Source organism: Nicotiana tabacum, chromosome 12 (genome assembly GCF_000715075.1).
Source record: "Nicotiana tabacum cultivar K326 chromosome 12, ASM71507v2, whole genome shotgun sequence".
NCBI classification, from domain to species: Eukaryota; Viridiplantae; Streptophyta; class Magnoliopsida; order Solanales; family Solanaceae; genus Nicotiana; species Nicotiana tabacum.
This window is the reverse complement of record NC_134091.1, coordinates 115,808,967-115,826,374: the sequence shown is the minus strand read 5'-3', so window position 1 is coordinate 115,826,374 and position 17,408 is coordinate 115,808,967. Positions and strand designations below refer to the sequence as shown.

The 17,408-nt window shown below is 35.6% G+C and overlaps 1 protein-coding gene across 1 annotated transcript; it reads right to left on the bottom strand.

The window, feature by feature from the left end:
- Positions 1–1,145: 1,145 nt before the first annotated feature.
- Positions 1,146–5,404, bottom strand: LOC107824707 (purple acid phosphatase 3). Its single transcript, XM_016651511.2, has 7 exons — positions 5,109–5,404; positions 3,321–3,477; positions 2,817–2,924; positions 2,538–2,665; positions 1,855–1,983; positions 1,665–1,732; positions 1,146–1,501 (listed from the first exon to the last, which is right to left on the bottom strand). The coding sequence occupies exons 1-7, from the start codon at positions 5,283–5,285 to the stop codon at positions 1,285–1,287; spliced, it is 984 nt and encodes a 327-aa protein (XP_016506997.1). The 5' UTR covers positions 5,286–5,404; the 3' UTR covers positions 1,146–1,284.
- Positions 5,405–17,408: the final 12,004 nt, after the last annotated feature.

Here is a 17,408-nt window from a genome sequence, read left to right as displayed (position 1 = left end):
TATCCAAATTTGCCCTTCTACTTTGGGGAAAAGATTAATTTACCTTTTGTACTTTTCCCCTCATTACCTGAGTGGCTTAAATATACGCTTCCTGTGTTAGGGTTATATCCAAGGTGAAACGTTCGATTTTACGCAGAACTGATATTTTTGTGAGGTGTACATACCACCTCACCGCGCCCCAAATCCATTTTAATCCATCTCTTCCACTTCTTCTTCCATCACCATCACCTCCTCCCCAACCACCATCAACATATGATTTACAACAATAATAATATATCCAATAAAATCTCACAAGTGGGGTTTGGAGAGTAAATTGTGTACGCAGATCTTACTCCTACCTTATGCATGTCGATAGGTTGTTTCCGATAAACCATCGACTCAGGTCAAGCATAGTGTAATTATGGCCAATATTTTGGCTAGTGGAGTTCATCTCACATAAGCATAAGCTTATTTGCAAAGTAGACTTTGTTGTCAATATTCTTTGGGACCCAAAAATATTATATTGTGTAGTGGGTATCATTTGTACAAGTTGTATTTTTTTTTTTACAACTAGGAGGCCAAGGCTTTTACTGCCTATAAAAAGAAAGGTCATTAGTTCATTTTATACACACTAACAAAACTTGAGTCTTTTCTTGTTTCTTCTTTTTCTCTTTTATTAAGAGTGTTTTGTATGAGAGTTGAGTGTTGGGAAGCACTTGTGTGAACCCTTTCTTTTGAGTGATTTTGTGAGGTTATTCTCTTAGGATATTTAGGACTAATTAGAGTATTTACTCTAATTTTGTACTCGTGTTGCTATAGTTAAATTGTTCTTCTCCACTTGTGGACATATGTCACTTTGACCGAACCACGTTAAATTGATGTCTTCTTTATATGATTTAATTGTCATTGTTATCAACTTGCATTGTCTTTGTTATTGTCATTATAACGTTGTTTGGCTAAATTCCGCACTATCCGAGTTTCTGATCCTAACACATAATCACAACAGTTTAGAGAAAGAAATACAGTATTCAAGAAGTTAATGAAAACAACAAGAAGATAATTATATAACCGCAGCGGAAGCAACATCAGATAGTAATAACGATCTAAAAGAATAAGAAAATCTAACTTAATACCAATGAAATTACTCCATAGATAAAACATGCATATAGACAAAACAAGAAACATATTGTATGCAATATTCATTCCCATCTCTAACAGATTACATAGAAGACAATCAATAACATACTAAAATACACTTTAATTTCGATATTCATCTTGCTATTATGTACTAGCATTTACCTTTAGCTATTGACTAGCTAAATAAGAGTCCTTTGACACTTTGAATTTGTGTAAGACATTTCCAAAAACATCGTAATACACAAACTCAGCTTCTAATTGGTTCAATGCAACTGAAACAAATCCTTGTCCATCATAATAAAATTTCAATTCCTCAGGATTCCACCATTTAACATCTCCCCTCCATGCTTTGGATCCGCCTCCGCTTGTTAAAAATTCCAAGTTGCTAAATAAATAATTAAACCGATAATTAGTTCGCACACTATAATCAAAGTGAGATAAAAATAAATATTGATATTTTTCTGGTATATAAGTGAGATGAAAATGTATGTTAATTAATTTTGATTAGATAAAACAATATATGTAATGTATACTTGAAGTTCGGCTACCTGTCAATGCTTCCAATGCGTTCTAAGCAGTGATCATGGCCATTAATGTAAAAATCAACATTATGTTCCTAAATGGAATAATTGGATAAAGTTAACAATAACTATAAATCCAAAAAAGAAATTGTGAAGATTAGCTCATATTTAACTCTCAAAACTATATATGTGTAGTACTAATTAATTAATAAATTACCTGAAGTATTGGGGTTAATTGTTCAGCAAGCTCTTTAATAATACCATGATGTCCAGCACTTTTAATCGTATGGTGACCAATCACCATCTTCCATTTTGCAGTAGACCTACTTAATGCCAAATCCAAATCCTTTTTGAAAACCCCAAATAGAAATATAAGAAAAAAAAGGTTAAGAGAAATTAAAGAAGAAAAGTTCTCAATATATTAATTCTATAAAGTATTATATATATATATATATATATAACCATTTTACAAGGCACAAAAAGTCCTCGAATACTACTAATGCTCTATGTTTTTCTATCTTTCTATCTTTCTATCTTTTGTGTTGTAAATTTTGTGAAGATATCACAACTCTTAATAACTCATAGGCCAAAAGTTTAAAAAGACCAACATGGTAATAATCTGATAATATGAGGTACCATAGCATTCATTACTGCCTCCATATCATTTTATATTATATATCTTAGTTTGAGATCATGAAATTTAAGAAATTGTAAATGCAACTTTAAATCTTGTGATTTTTGAATTAAAGATGTATGTAATGTACTAAAATGTTCTTTAAAATTTTAGTTTTAAATATTCCATGTGAAATGTTAGAATTAAAGTATTAAAAATAATATTTTTTTAAACAGACTAAAAAGAAGAATAAAACACATACTATATTATAACAGATGAAATATTACCTTTAAGAGATCTTTGAGATATTTGTCCCTTGGCAAGACACCTTTCCAGTCATAAGTGTGATCTTTTGGGTGTGTAAAATAGTCGTTCACGAATGGGGTGGTGTCTATGAAGAAAAATTCCACAATTTCTGCCTCACCAAAAAATGGACAAGAATATCAATATTTGCTCTTAAGAATATGCACCTCTCTTTAGTGTTAATTTTTTTCTTTTCTTATTTGGAAAAAGACGATTCTTTTTTGAAAAAAAAAATAATTGTAGTCAAATATTCTTATTTTTACCTGCATCAAGAACATAGGATCTCAAACAAAACCATCTTTCGTCCTTTTCTCTAAGGAGTGGACTTAATTGCGCCTCTACATCACCCCTGTAGTCATGATTTCCCAACACTGCCACAAGAAGCGGGAAAAAAAGTAGCAACTTAATTATACAAATTTGGATATTCAGTTTCATACAATATATTTACACGTTAATTTAGTTTTATGTTCTTTAGGATTAATCACATGGAATTAATGCGTTTACCTAATCTTGTTTTTACGTCCTCGTAATTTTTAAAGGCTTGTAATCATAATAAACTACAATCAGGGCGAGTGTCATCTATGGGTTAACGTGAATCCAATAGTTTTTGTTCAGATTATATATATATATATATATTTATTTTTGAACTAGTTATTATTGTATATTAATTTAAAATTGTTGCATCCTGTAAGAACCAATAAACTATAACTCCTGAATTCGACTCTGAGTACAATAATGGTGATAAAAAAATTGCATAAAAGATTTACCATTGTACCACTTCTTTTGCAAGCTAGGAGCTGTATAAATATTGGTGAATGAATCAACAAATGCAGGATCATTAACACCTTTGAGCCCATCGTCGTAGAAATTGTCACCAGTTGATATTACATAATCAATGTCTAGCTTCTCTCCTATTTCTCCCATCTACAAATTTAATAAACCAAAAATAACAAAAGAACATGATTACATAATAATATATTACAAATCAAAACATAAAGGTTAAATTTTCAAGTTTGACCAATTTTTAGATCATAGCAACACTATATTCTCAACTCATGCTTAAGATGTTTTGCTTACTTTTTCAACTAACTTTAACTGGATAAATAAATTAATCAAAGTACTTTTACAGCCTTTTTCGTAATTTGATAATCAAAAATATTTTTTAAAATAATTAGTCAAACACAATTTACTTGCATAGAACTCTATTTAATAAATTAGTTGAACACAAATTATATTTTTTTTGAAAAATACTTTTATAAATAAGCAGTTTTGACAGATGGGTTAAACGGGCTCTCACTCAAACTTGACAAAAGTACATCTAAATCTAGCGTCAAAACATATGGCACGTTTCTTTGTTCTTCTCCTTTACTTTATGATGTTACGTACCCCAAGAAAACAGTACAGATATGGATATAATGTTAAACGGTTAAAGGGTTGATACGGTGTTTTAAACGTGCATAAAACCTGGTAATAAAATTCGATTTTCATATGGAACACAAGAAGAGTAAAAAGAATTTCTCTTGCTTAAAGTAATGAACTTTGGAAGTTTGGATGAATGGCTTTTGCCAAAAAAGTCATATGCTTAATTATTTTGAATCCCCCATAACTCTTCCTCTTTACCTCCCCCACCCCATCCCACCCCATCCCAACCCCTTATTAAATAATCAGAAGAAAAAAGAAAATAGAGAAGAAAATTGAGTGTTTAAAGGTAGTTAACTAAATGGCATTATTAATTTTTTCAGAGAAATTTTTTTCGTATTTCTTAGAGAATGAAATGGCAACTATTATTGCGCTGCAACAATTTAATACAGTATTTAACTTTGTGCCTCACATGCATAATTAAAAGTCAAACATTAGCGATAATACAAAGTAGATCCAACATTAACATCCTATTTTGTTGCATTTGTAACAATTGGGATTTTGCCTTTCCTACACCTATTGATATGTCATCATTTATGCCAAATTTAAAAGAAAAAATTCCTCTTTATTTCTTCAAATATTTTTTGAGGGTCAATCCACTATATAGATCAAGCATGATTTCTTATATTAACCAGACTTAAAGAAGAAAATAAAAAAAATGTGAGTTTTATTGTATTTTCTTACAAACTTTTTTCAGACTAATCAAGTACTGATCATGCACAACTTTTCAACATTTAAAGATTTCTGAAAAAACAGTAAACAATTACTTTGAAAAACGAAGGAACGTGACTTGTAAGTATTATGAGAGGATTAAAACTTCAAGAACACAAGCATGATTTCTTATGACTAACCATATTTAAGAAGAAGTAGAAGAACAAGAACACGAACTAGAAAACTCATAGGGTATGAAGGAATAAAAGAAGATACTGAGCAGCAGCGGCAGAGCTAGAGTATCGAGAGCGGGTTCAGCAGAATTCAGTAGCTTTGATTCAAAACTTATATTAAAAAAAAATTATTTTATTAATTAATATGTATAAATAATTTATGTAGTTAACTGCTTTTTTAGAATGGAGAAGTTATAAACTCAAAAAACCTAGTTCCGCCTTAATAATTAATGGGAGGGAAAGAAGAAGAACCTGGAAGGCGACGTCAGACTGATTATAGAGTCCTTTCCTTCCCCAATCTCCAACCACCAAAAAACTAAGTGAGCCATCAGCTTTTACAGATTGCTTCAAATATGGAAATTCAGCACCACAAAGAAGAACACACAATCCAAAACTAGCCAAGAATATTAGATAGTACTGAAAATGCATACTACTTTCTTGATATGAAAAATGAAAGACTTTAATTTGGAGGGAATTAACACACAAGATTGGCCTCTTTTGTTTGCTTCCGTAAGGGGAAATGGTTTTATGAATGAAGAGTATATTAATGGAATATCCAAAAGAATACTTTCGGTACTTAAACTAGCTAGTTGGAAAGGAATATGATAAGAAATTGCTATGATGTGACAGCCTTATATCTATGTTTTAAGCCAAGGTATCGTGTCTTTTATATATTCAAATCCTTGCTTATACGTATATCTCACATGGATATGAGAAGATAATACGCGGGTTTTTTTAACCATTTGGTATTCGAAATTCATTTACCAACTTAGGGACAAGTAGAGTCGATTTATGGGAATCCTATTATGAATTCTTCATTTCCAAGACTCGAACAAAACTTCTGATTACGGATAGAGGATCTCTAATAGGTTAAGTGCCATATTTTGTTTTGATGATCTAACAAACTTACATGATAAGAATCAAATAGGGAACATGTTTTACATCCTCAAAGTGCTCAACATCAACAAGTCTCAAGTTTGGGACATGTTCCAACATTCAGAGTCAAAGAAACAATAGAGGGAACGGATCGACATCAGTTCCCTAGCTGCCAGTACCAGTCAACTTCCCACAGTTGTAAAGTGGCTGCAATTGTGCCTCTGCACACACGCAACAGTGCAAACAATGGAGCAGTCACTTTATGGGAAATGCCCTTGTACCAAATATGCTTGCATAACTCAAGTGATGTCACTTGTGTAATATTAACATGAAGCAAAGGAAAATCAACACTTACACATTCCAGATTTCATTAAGCTCTCTCTCAAGGTGTGTCGCGGACTTGCAAGTGATTTCCAAGCTTCAAGAACAAAGAACAACATAACGAAGGACCAGTTCCCAGTATTGTATCATCACATGTCCCTAGTTGTGTTGTTCTTTTGTTAGTGCGATTTAATTGTAATTCCTACTTAGCTTAGATAGAAGCATCGTATAGCAAACAAATTGTAAAATCATAAACCATGTATTTGTGTCTTGGCTAGAGTTAGTCGAGTTGTGAATTTTGTAATAGAGTTATTATAAAGAGGCTTATAATAGAGTTATTATAAGTAAGTGAGGGATTAAGGGTTAAATTCCTAGGTTACAATAAGTTGTAATCTGAACTTGCTCGGTTAGTGAAGTTGAAATCCTACAAATATAGGTCGTGGTTTTTAATCCCATGAGCTGGGAGTTTTCCATATAAAATTATGTCGTCTCATTTTCTTATCTCTTTGTGTGTGTTTTGTGGGAACCGATAGAGAACCCGGTTCTCTATACAGCTTGGTGGACCCTCAATTTCTATCAATTGGTATCAGAGCAGGTACTTTCTATCTGGCTAACACCTAGAAAAGATCCTCATGGCTACTCTACCAAACTTTGAAGAAGGTCAATCTACCTACAGACCACAAGATTCAATGGCTAATACTACAAATGGTGGAAGACAAGGATGCATGATTTTATCATGGCTGAAGATTTAGAGCTCTAGGACGTTATCTGCGATGGTCCTTTCGTTCCCATGATGACCATTAGTGAACCAGCAGTGACAGTTCCCAAGACAAGGAAGGAGTATAACAATGCTGATCGCAAGGCTATAGAGAAGACCTTTCGAGCTAAGAAGATCCTCGTCTGTGGCATTGGACCAGACAAATACAACAGGATTTCTGCCTGTCAATCTGCCAAGGAGATATAGGAAGCTCTCCAAATGGCACACGAAGGGACAACTCAAGTCAAGCATTCAAAAATTGATATGTTAACCACTGTGTATGAACTCTTCAGGATGAAGGATGATGAGTCCATTCAGGACATGCACACTCGTTTCACCTCTATCATCACTGAGCTTCATTTTTTGGGAGAAATCATTCCAAGGAAAAAACTTGTCAGGAAAATACTTAGTGTATTACCTGGTTCCTAGGAAAGCAAAGTGAATGATATCAGAGAGGCAAAGGATCTACAAAAGCTGACCATTGATGAACTCATTAGTAATCTGAAAACTTATGAAATGAAGAAGAAGAAGAAGAAGAAGAAGAAGGATCATGAGAGAAGAGAGCCCAAAAGGGAGAAGAACCTGGTCCTCAAGACAGACAACAATGACTCAAATAGTGAGGATGTTGATATGGCTTACCTAACAAAGAGATTTCAGAAGATGGTTCGCAGAAATGGAGGCATTCCAAAACGGGGGCAGCTCCAGCAAGCCAAGAGGGTATGACTTATGTCATGAGTGCGGGAAGCCAAGATATTTCATCAAGGATTGTCCTCTCCTCAAGCAAGATCAGTACAAGCACAACACAAACAAAACAACCAAAAGGAACCCGGTTCCTGACAAAAGATTCAAGAGAAAAGATGTCGCTGACAATGTTGTAAAACAAGCTCTTGCTACATGGGGAGACTCTTCCAACGAATCTGGAGGAGATGATGAACAAGGTGACAGCTCCATGATGGCAGTTGAAAGTGAAGCAGCTGACTATGATTCTATCTTTGCCCTGATAGCAAATTTTGACGATGATGAAGATAATGATGATGATGAGGTAAACTTTCTAGACGTTCAAAGAAATCTGAAGTCTTACTCTCAGAAAAAGCTTATATATTTGGCAAATGTTTTAATTGATGCTTATAACTATTTTATAAATGATAAAAATGCTTTAACTATTGAGCTAGGAGAGGTAGAAGATGAGAGAGATGATTTGATAATCGTAGTGGCTGACCTAAAAGAAACCATCGAGGATCTAATGAGAGAAAAGAGTGTTCTGATTAAAAAAAAGGTGAGGACATAGAAAATGAGAGAGATGATTTGTTGGTAGTTGTCATGGACCTAAAATAAACAATAGAGAAATTAAAAAGGAGAAACGGTTTTGGGATTGACCAAAAGGGAAAGAAAGTTGCAAATGAGGCACACATTAAGCTTGAAAATGAATTCAAATCTGTGAAATCTAGTCTGTGTGCTGAACTTGAAAGAAATAGACAGCTTCAAGAAGATCTAGGCAGAGTTAAAAATGACCTAGAAAAATCTCTAAAGTGGACCTGGTCCTCTGACACAATTGCTGCCATGTATACAAAGCAATGGTGGGAACAGACAGGGAGTCGGGTTCCAAAAGGAAAAGACTCCCCATAATCCACATAGCAAGTATGTTACTGTCCCTAATAACTGGCTTTGCACTCACTGTGGCAACATTGTCACTTTAAAGAAAACTGTAAGGCTAGAATTCAGTCCCAATAGAAAAACAAGGTTTTTATTGAAAAGGTAACTGCTGCTAAGGAACATGGTCCCTCCGTTAAAAAACGTGTATTGCCTACCTGGACAAAAAGAAATTTAATTCTCCTTTTTCCTCACTACAAGAGACCCAAACTTGTTTGGGTTCCTAAGTCTAATCCTTGATTCTCTTGTGCGAGGAGCAGTGAAAGGAAGAAGTCAAAAATTGTACATGGATAGTGGCTGTTCTAAGCACATGACTGGAAGCATCGATAATTTTCTTTCGCTCAAAGCCCTGCAAGGAGGGAGTGTGTCCTTTGGCAATGGCAAAAACGGATACATTCTGGGAGTAGGAAGAATTAGAAAGTCACTCACTCACTCAAGTAAAAATGTGTACTACGTGAACGGCTTGAAATATAGCCTAGTGAGTGTTTTCCAAATCTGCGACAAAGGAAACAAAGTGAAATTTGTGTCAAAAGTCTGCATAGTCACAAATTGTGTGACTCGTGAAGTGGTCCTGGTGGCAAAAAGATACAAAAACATTTATTTTTAAATCCTTGCAAAATGGGGATCTCACATGTCTGAGCGTTGTTGATGATGATACTGAACTATGGCATAGAAGATTGGGCCATGAAAGTTTTACTTTGCTGAACAAATTGGTCAAGAAGGACCTGGTTCATGGCATGCCTAAGTCAAACTTCAAAAATCACAAGGTGTATAATGCATGTATAAAAGTAAAGCAAGTCAGGTCCTCGTTCAAGCCCAAAAAAGGAGGTCAACACCTCAAGGCCACTTAATCTTCTCCATATGTATCTGTGTGGACCTATGAGGGTGCCAAGTAGAGAAGGAAAAAAATACATTTTTGTTATAGAGGACGACTATTCTAGACTCACCTGGACCTTGTTCCTCAGAACCAAAGATGAAACTTTATCAGTGTTTGCTGCGTTTGTGAAAATCCAGGTGAAGATGAGCCAAAATGTTGTGTGTATAAGATCTAATCATGGCACAGAGTTTGACAATGCAAAATTCGATGAATTCTGTGCTGAAAATGGCATAAATCACAATTTTCAACTCCAAGAACACCTCAACAAAATGGTGTTGTGGAGAGGAAAAATAGGACTTTTGAAGACATGGCAAGGACAATGTTGATTGACAGTGGCTATCACGACCCAAAATCCCACTACATGCGTCGTGATGACACTTAGTCTCTAAGACTAGGTAAACCGATTAAAATTACATTTCGAGCTTTTTATTTTTTGAAATATGTAATTTAATAGAAGTGTCGAAACCAAAAGCGGAAACAAATATAACAACCTCCCAAGACTCGTAATACTAATCTCTAGGATCGAGTGTACAATACTGTTCAAATAAGAGTGACAGTACAATAAAAATGGTAAGACTCCAAGGGACTGCGACGGCCAAGCAACTCTACCTTGAATCCTTGCGATCAACACACTAACTCTGCCCGAGTACGATATCTCCAATACCTGGCTCTGCACAAAAAATATGCAAAAGTATAGTATGAGTACACTACAGTCAATACCCCGTAAGTATCAAGACTATTCTCGTTAGAGTAGTGACGAGGTACAGTCAAGACACTCACTAGTCAAATAATCAGTGCAATATAGCATACAAAAATAATAGAAAATAAATAGCAGTGATAGCAATAATAATCAACTAGTGATATAAACAGCAAGGCAACAAGAACACTATAAATATTGTCCAAACGAATAATGAACACAAGCACAACCATTTAATCAAGTCCATCAAAATATACACCTTTTATCTACAAATTTTTCGAATAGAAATCTTTGGAAGAAAATCCTTTCAAATAAATATCTTATATCATAATCATAAATACGGGTCTCAGCCCCCTTTCATATTCTCACGGCACCTCGTGCCCATATCTCTATCACAACCGCACGGACAACTCTCGTGCCAAATATGTCAATACATAAAATCCGCATGATTAATTTATTTTCAATAAAGTAAGGTTATAATTTTTAAACCAAGTAAGAATTCGACAAAGAAATGAGTTTATTTTAGAAATAATTTGATTTATTTTTGAAATAGTTTGAGTGTATAAAAATGACATTTCAATTAAAATAAAGCATCGGATAAGCTATTGATTTGGATATAAAACTTAATAAATTAAAACATAATAGTAATTTCTTTTATTTAAAATAACTCAATCATTAAGAACAAGTACAAACCCGACATGCAAATCTTCAGAGTCTAGTACGAAAAATCCAAAGCCAACACAATACAACAAGAAATACAAAATACTTAATATTAAGTCAAATAATACATCACGGAGAAAACAAGAATTTACATAATTACGGAAAAATAAAATAACCAAAGGCAAGTGCAGCCATAGAGAAATATTAACAAAAGGGCACTCCCGAGGTACCGTCTCGTAGTTCCAACACAAATATCAACAACAACAAGGCCCTTAGGCAATCACAAGTCATCACAAATCAATCCCCGACATAGCCCACCTTGTCTCGCCACGTGCGCAATAATAAAGTAAATGCCTGCCTTGTCTCGCTGCATGCGCATAATAATATTTCCACATTGTCTCGCCGCATGTGCAAACCCACATATATAGCCCGTCTTGTCACGCCGCATGTGCATATATTAATAGTAACAATAGCACGGCAGAAATCTCGTGCGAACACCCGAACAAATCTCCCAACAATATCACGTATCAATATCACAACATCTCATAAATTGCACCTCAAGTGCTTAAATATTACAACTTGCCACATAAATTAATAATACATTATTTTTCACAATAAGGAGCACATGGCTCGACCATAATATGCACAAAATTGTAACAAAATATCCGAGAGTGAATAACTCAACAGAATAATATTTCACAATTTAACACTTTGCCTCAATATGATTTACGGCCTTTATAACTCAATATCAATTTCAACAACATGAACTGGAAAGTAATTCACCAAGGAACAACGCCTTCTTAAATCCAAATTTTGGCAAATAGATTAATGCCTACTTTTAAACTTATTTAATAATTATTTGCAGATAAGGAATCCATAATAAAATTATTTACAAAAAATGTCAACCCAACTAACCACGGTATTTCACATAAAAATCAAGTGGAAATCACACCAAATTATCATATAAAAATAACCTCGGCAAACAAGGAATGAGGCATGACAAGTAAAGAATTTACTATGTTCCATCAATTTTCCAATTTAATACATAAGGGCGTTTACGAATTTCAACCAATGCAATTTGCACATATAAACCAAGTACGTATCCGTCACCTCGCGTACATGGTTTCAATTACAGAATTTCCACATAAGACTCAATGCCTAAGGGGTAATTCCCCCACTCAAGGTTAGGCAAGATACTTACCTTTTTGAAGTTAGGCCGATATTTCAAAATGGCCTTCTTTCTTGATAAATCTCCAGACAACTCAAATATATTCAAATTGATTGTATAACTTCATTAAAATTCATCGGAAATAATTCCGGATAATAAAATATCAACTTAACATTTTGCATCAAAAAGTCAACCAAAGTCAACGCGGGGCTCGCCTCTCGGAACCCGATAGAATTTTTACGAAATTCGAATACCCATTCCGATACGAGTTCAACCATACAAATTTTATCAAATTTCGAAAACGAATCGACCTCCAAATCTAAAATCTTCGTTTCTGAAAGATTTTACAAAAATTTCAATTTCTTCCATTAAAACTCAAATTAAACGATGAATATAACTATGGATTTATGAAATATAATCACTTTCGGATATAGAATACTTACCCCAGTCGAAGGCATGAAGGAAATGAACATTGTTGGTCATTAAGTTTCTACCCAATAAAAACAATAATCTTGTTGCTAAAAACCCATTCCCGTTGCCAAAAGTGCCAAATCTGGTCGCTAAAGGTGCGCACCAGAATTGTTTACACCAGCAGTTTAGTTTTCACTAAAAAGCCTCTAACTCCATCATACGAACTCGGAATTCGATGATTCTTGTTCCTATGAGTCAAAAATAATAATATGAATCTAGTCGTTCAATCAAAACTTAATTCGCAGCTCATTTTCTCAATGCGATACCAATTTCACTCGTTAAATAATTAACTCATGTTTCGCGCTAAAAACTCAATCGCGACTTGATGAAATTATATCAAACATTCCAGATCATTCCTATAATTCATTATCAAACTCCCGGAAGTCTCAAAATCGAATTTCGATCTCTAGAACTAAAAATGGACCTTTGGATCATTATATGCTTATGCTCAAAACACCAAACTCTTCCAAAACTCTTCCCAAACAGCCTGAAGTATATCAACCATAACTTTTTGTACCTAACTCCAACTGACAAATGGTTTAAATTTCTAAAAACTAGATACAAAGGACTACAACTTTCACTTTTAGATCATCTCCAAATTCTATACAGATTACGAGATATAAGCTTCCAAAGTCAACTCTGTGTAACAGAATTTTCTGCGATGCACATTGTTGTAGCAAAAAAAATAGCAGTTAAAAATGGCCTAGAAATGGTTTGAAACCACTCTGAAACTCACCCGAGCCACTCGGGACCCCCGTCAGAACATACCAACAAGTCCTAAAACATATTACGGACTTAGTCGAGGCCTCAAATCACATCAAACAATGCTAAAAACACGAATCATACCCCAATTCAAGCCTAATGAAACTAACAAATTCCAACTTCTACATTCGATGCCGAAACCTATCAAATTGAGTCTGATTGACCTCAAATTTTGCACACAAGTCATAAATGACATAACGGACCTATGAAAATTTTCAGAACTGGATTCCGACCCCGATATCGAAAAGTCAACTCCTCAGTCAAACTTTCTAAAAATCTTCCATTTTCCAACTTTCGCCAAAATGCATCGAATTTTCCTACGGACTTCCAAATCCAAATTCGGACATACGCTAAAGTCCGAGATCACCATACGAAGCTATTATAATCATCAAAATTCTATTCCGAAATCGTTTGCTTAAAAGTCAAATCTCCGGTCAAACTTTAAAAATTCAAGCTTTATAAATGAGAATTGTTCTTTCAATTAAATTCCAAATCTTCCGAAAATCAAACTTGACCTCACACGCGGGTCATAACACATATTACAAAGTTGCTTGGGACCTTAAGTCACTAAACGGAACGTAAATTCTCAAAATGACAAGTCGGTTCGTTATATTCTCCCCCTCTTAAAACATAGGTTTGTCCTCGAACATGCCAAGAATTATTCTGAGAACATTAAATTACTTAGTGTACTATTACACACCTACTCGTGGTGAGTCTACTTCACCGAAATTTTAACATGGTCTGACAACACCATCTCAGTTGAGATTATTTCTTTTATCCACATTTATAAACTTTAAAACCAATTTCTTACACTCCAAACATTTCTAAAAGGCCTGATTTTTCAGATCAACATATGGTATTAGTCTCAACCGGTTGTAGCAACTCGTGCCTACGCACACATCATACATATTCTCATAACCACATCTCTGGTCATAATAGTTGTTCATAATCGATTACAGCGTCGTCAATTAACCTCATGTTTCCTAAAATCTCGTTTCAAACCTTCACCTTACTAACAACGAGACACGAGGCATGAAGACCTCATAATTATTTACCCGAATTAATGAGTCACATTTAACGCCACCTGGACACTCACCTTGTAGGCTAAAACTCAATAATTACAGCACGAATATGGCTAAATATGCATAGAAACACATAAAAGAATTATCTAATAAGCGTAACAGGCATGACTCCCTATCAGTACTATAGTACAAATTAAATTTCACAAAGGGAGAATTTAAAACACATGAATTTAACCACAAGGATCTCATCCTGATATAACTTCTACCGCGGCACGTAGACCGGTTTAAACATATCAAATAATATTAAACCGCGAGGATCCCATCCTCAAATTATGAATCACAAGTACTTCGCACATTGTGCCAACTGAAATTTTCCTTTTTTTTTTTGATAAATTCTGTGAAATAATTTAACAACACATAATGAACCCCCATACCAATAGGGCATATAATTCATAAAATTGTAATCAATTATCCCGAAATTACATCAAAACTCATCGTAATGAGTAACAGAAAGCCACTTTTAGCCTCATAGCTCTCAATAGTGATCAAAACAGAATGATAGACACTGCTATCGCCATAGAATCTCCCAACAGGGTAAACACAAAAGTAGATTATAGAATTACGAAGCTCGCCCATAAGTGGAGCATGATAGGAGGACTCATCTCAATACATAGAACCAGATCAAATTAAGGAAAATATTGCTTTATAATAAATCAAGATCGTACCAGTAACGACAACATCTGGTGTATTGGCCTCAGCCAATTCATAGCAATTATATCAACGGGCTGGGCCTCCCCCTCTAGGGCGCCCTCTATCCGTCTGTCCTCCATCCCTAAATGGCTATGCACTTGGAGTATTAGATAGAATAAAGCTTGTAGCCTGAGTGTTTTGATGAAATCCGCCTCTCCCAAATCTGGGACAATCTCTCATGATGTGCCTAGTATCACCACACTCATAACAACCCCTCTGAGGTCGCGGCTACTCGTGTTGAGTCTGTGCCGGATAACTAAAATAACCACTATAAGAACCTCGTGTTAGTGGTGCACTAAAAGTATTAACTGGAGCACTACGAGTACTTTGAATTGCAGATTGGGCTCACCGACTGTCCGAGTCTCCGCCATGATGAGCCATAGCTGCAGATTAGAATCCACTAAATCCTCCAGAGTTCCCAGATCTTTTGGTCTCCTTAGACTCCTTTTCCTCACTTCGAACACCATCTAACATTTTCGCAATCTCAACTACTTGCTGAAATGGAATGTCAGTCTGCAACTCTCGAGCCATACATATTTTAAAATCATAATCAAGCCCTTAGATGAATCTGCGGACTCACTCTCTAACTGTAGAAACCAAGATAGGTACATGACGGGCTAACTCAATGAACCTGATAGCATATTCTGACACTGTCATAGTGCCCTGACGCAACCGTTCAAACTCTGTGTGCCACTCATCCTGGAGAGTCTGGGGAACAAACTCTTTCAAAAATATCTCTGAAAATTGAGCCCCAGTTGGTGGTGTTGCATCGGCTGGTATACCCCCTTCATAAGCTTGCCACCATTGATACGCCTCACCGTTGGTTGTCCCTCTATTAAAATATTGGGTAAGTAGCAGGGAATTACTCGTGTTCAGTACGAGCAGAGTGGAAACTGCTCAGAGCTTTTTGCGGGGAAACTTGCAAGTACAGTTTGGGGGGAGGCCTTGTTGGAGCAGCTTAACGAGATGTGGGTTCAATTCCTGCTATGCCTCATCCTAGTAGGTGTCTGCGCCATTGAGCCAGCTAAACTTGCTCTAATCTAGTGTGTGTCCGCTCCTGTTCGGTCTCACTCAGCAGAAAGCTAACTCTCTTCTCCTGCTTTAGCTTGCCACCCGGACAGACTCTGGCATGACCGCTCGCTCTCCCCGCCCGGGAAGAACTTCACTCCCAAGACATTAAGCTAGCAAGACTAATAGGTTTAGGCTAGGGCGCCAACCCTCACTAGAAGTTAGTTTTCCCACGTTCGGTAGACTTTCGCGCTACTCCTGACCAGTGTTCTAGTTGCGACATGTGCCCTTCCTCGGCCTCTACCTCGGCCCTGGCCTCTTGCGGACCTAGCAGAATGCGCGGGTGTCTGCTCAGCTGACTCGGTAGAATGTGTCCTCACCATTTGTTAGAGAGTAGAGATACAAAGATTCAAAATCCAAGATCAACAAATTCTGCATGACAGGAATGAAAGAAGTGAAAATTTCCTAACATTTCTGTAGCCTCTCGAAGATAAGTACATACGTCTCCGTACCGATCCGCAAGGCTCTACTAAACTCGTTCGTGACTCGTAGAACCTATGAACCTAGAGCATTGATACCAACTTGTCACGACCCAAAATCCCACCACAAGCGTCGTGATGGTACTTAGTCTCTAAGACTAGGTAAGCCGATTAAAATTATATTTCGAGCCATTTCTTTTTTGAAACATGTAATTTATTACAAGTGCCAAAACCAAAAGCGGAAACAAATATAACAACCTCCCCAGACTCGTAATACTGAGTCACGAACTCTAACTGAACACATGCAATGATCTCAAGGATCGAGTGTACAATACTGTTCGAATAAGAGTGACAGTACAATAAAAATGGAAAGACTCCAAGGGACTGCGACGGCCAAGCAGCTCTACCTTAATTCCTTGCGATCAACACACTAACTCTGCCCGAGTACGATATCTCCAATACCTGGCTCTTCACAAAAAATGTGCATAAGTGTAGTATGAGTACACCACAGTCGGTACCCAGAAAGTATCAAGACTAACCTCGGTGGAGTAGTGATGAGGTACAATCAAGACACTCACTACTCAAATAACCTGTGTAACATAACATACAAAAATAATAGAAACCAAATACCAGTGATAGCAACAATAATCAACTAGTGATATAAACAGCAAGGCAACAAGAACACCATAAATATTGCCCAAACGAATAATAAACACAAGCACAACCAATTAATGAAGTCCTTCAAAATATACACCTTTTATCTATAAGTTTTTCGAATAGAAATCTTTGGAAGAAAATCCTTTCAAATAAATATCTTATATCATAATCATAAATACGGGTCTTAGCCCCCTTTCATATTCTCACGGCACCTCGTGCCCATATATCTATCACAACTGCATGGATAACTCTCGTGCCAAATATATCTCAATACATAAAATTTGCACGATCAATTTATTTTCAATAAAGTAAGGTTACAATTATTATTATTATTATTATTTGTAAATCAAGTAAGAATTCAACAAAGAAAAGAGTTTATTTTTGAAATAGTTTGAGT

Coding starts and splice junctions, on each gene's coding strand:
- LOC107824707 (XM_016651511.2), bottom strand. CDS start 5,285: ATGCATTTTCAGTACTATCTAATATTCTTGGCTAGTTTTGGATTGTGT. Junction 1,984..2,537: donor ATCTCAAAGATCTCTTAAAG/GTAATATTTCAT, acceptor GTTTTCAAAAAG/GATTTGGATTTGGCATTAAG. Junction 1,502..1,664: donor CGCATTGGAAGCATTGACAG/GTAGCCGAACTT, acceptor TTATTTATTTAG/CAACTTGGAATTTTTAACAA.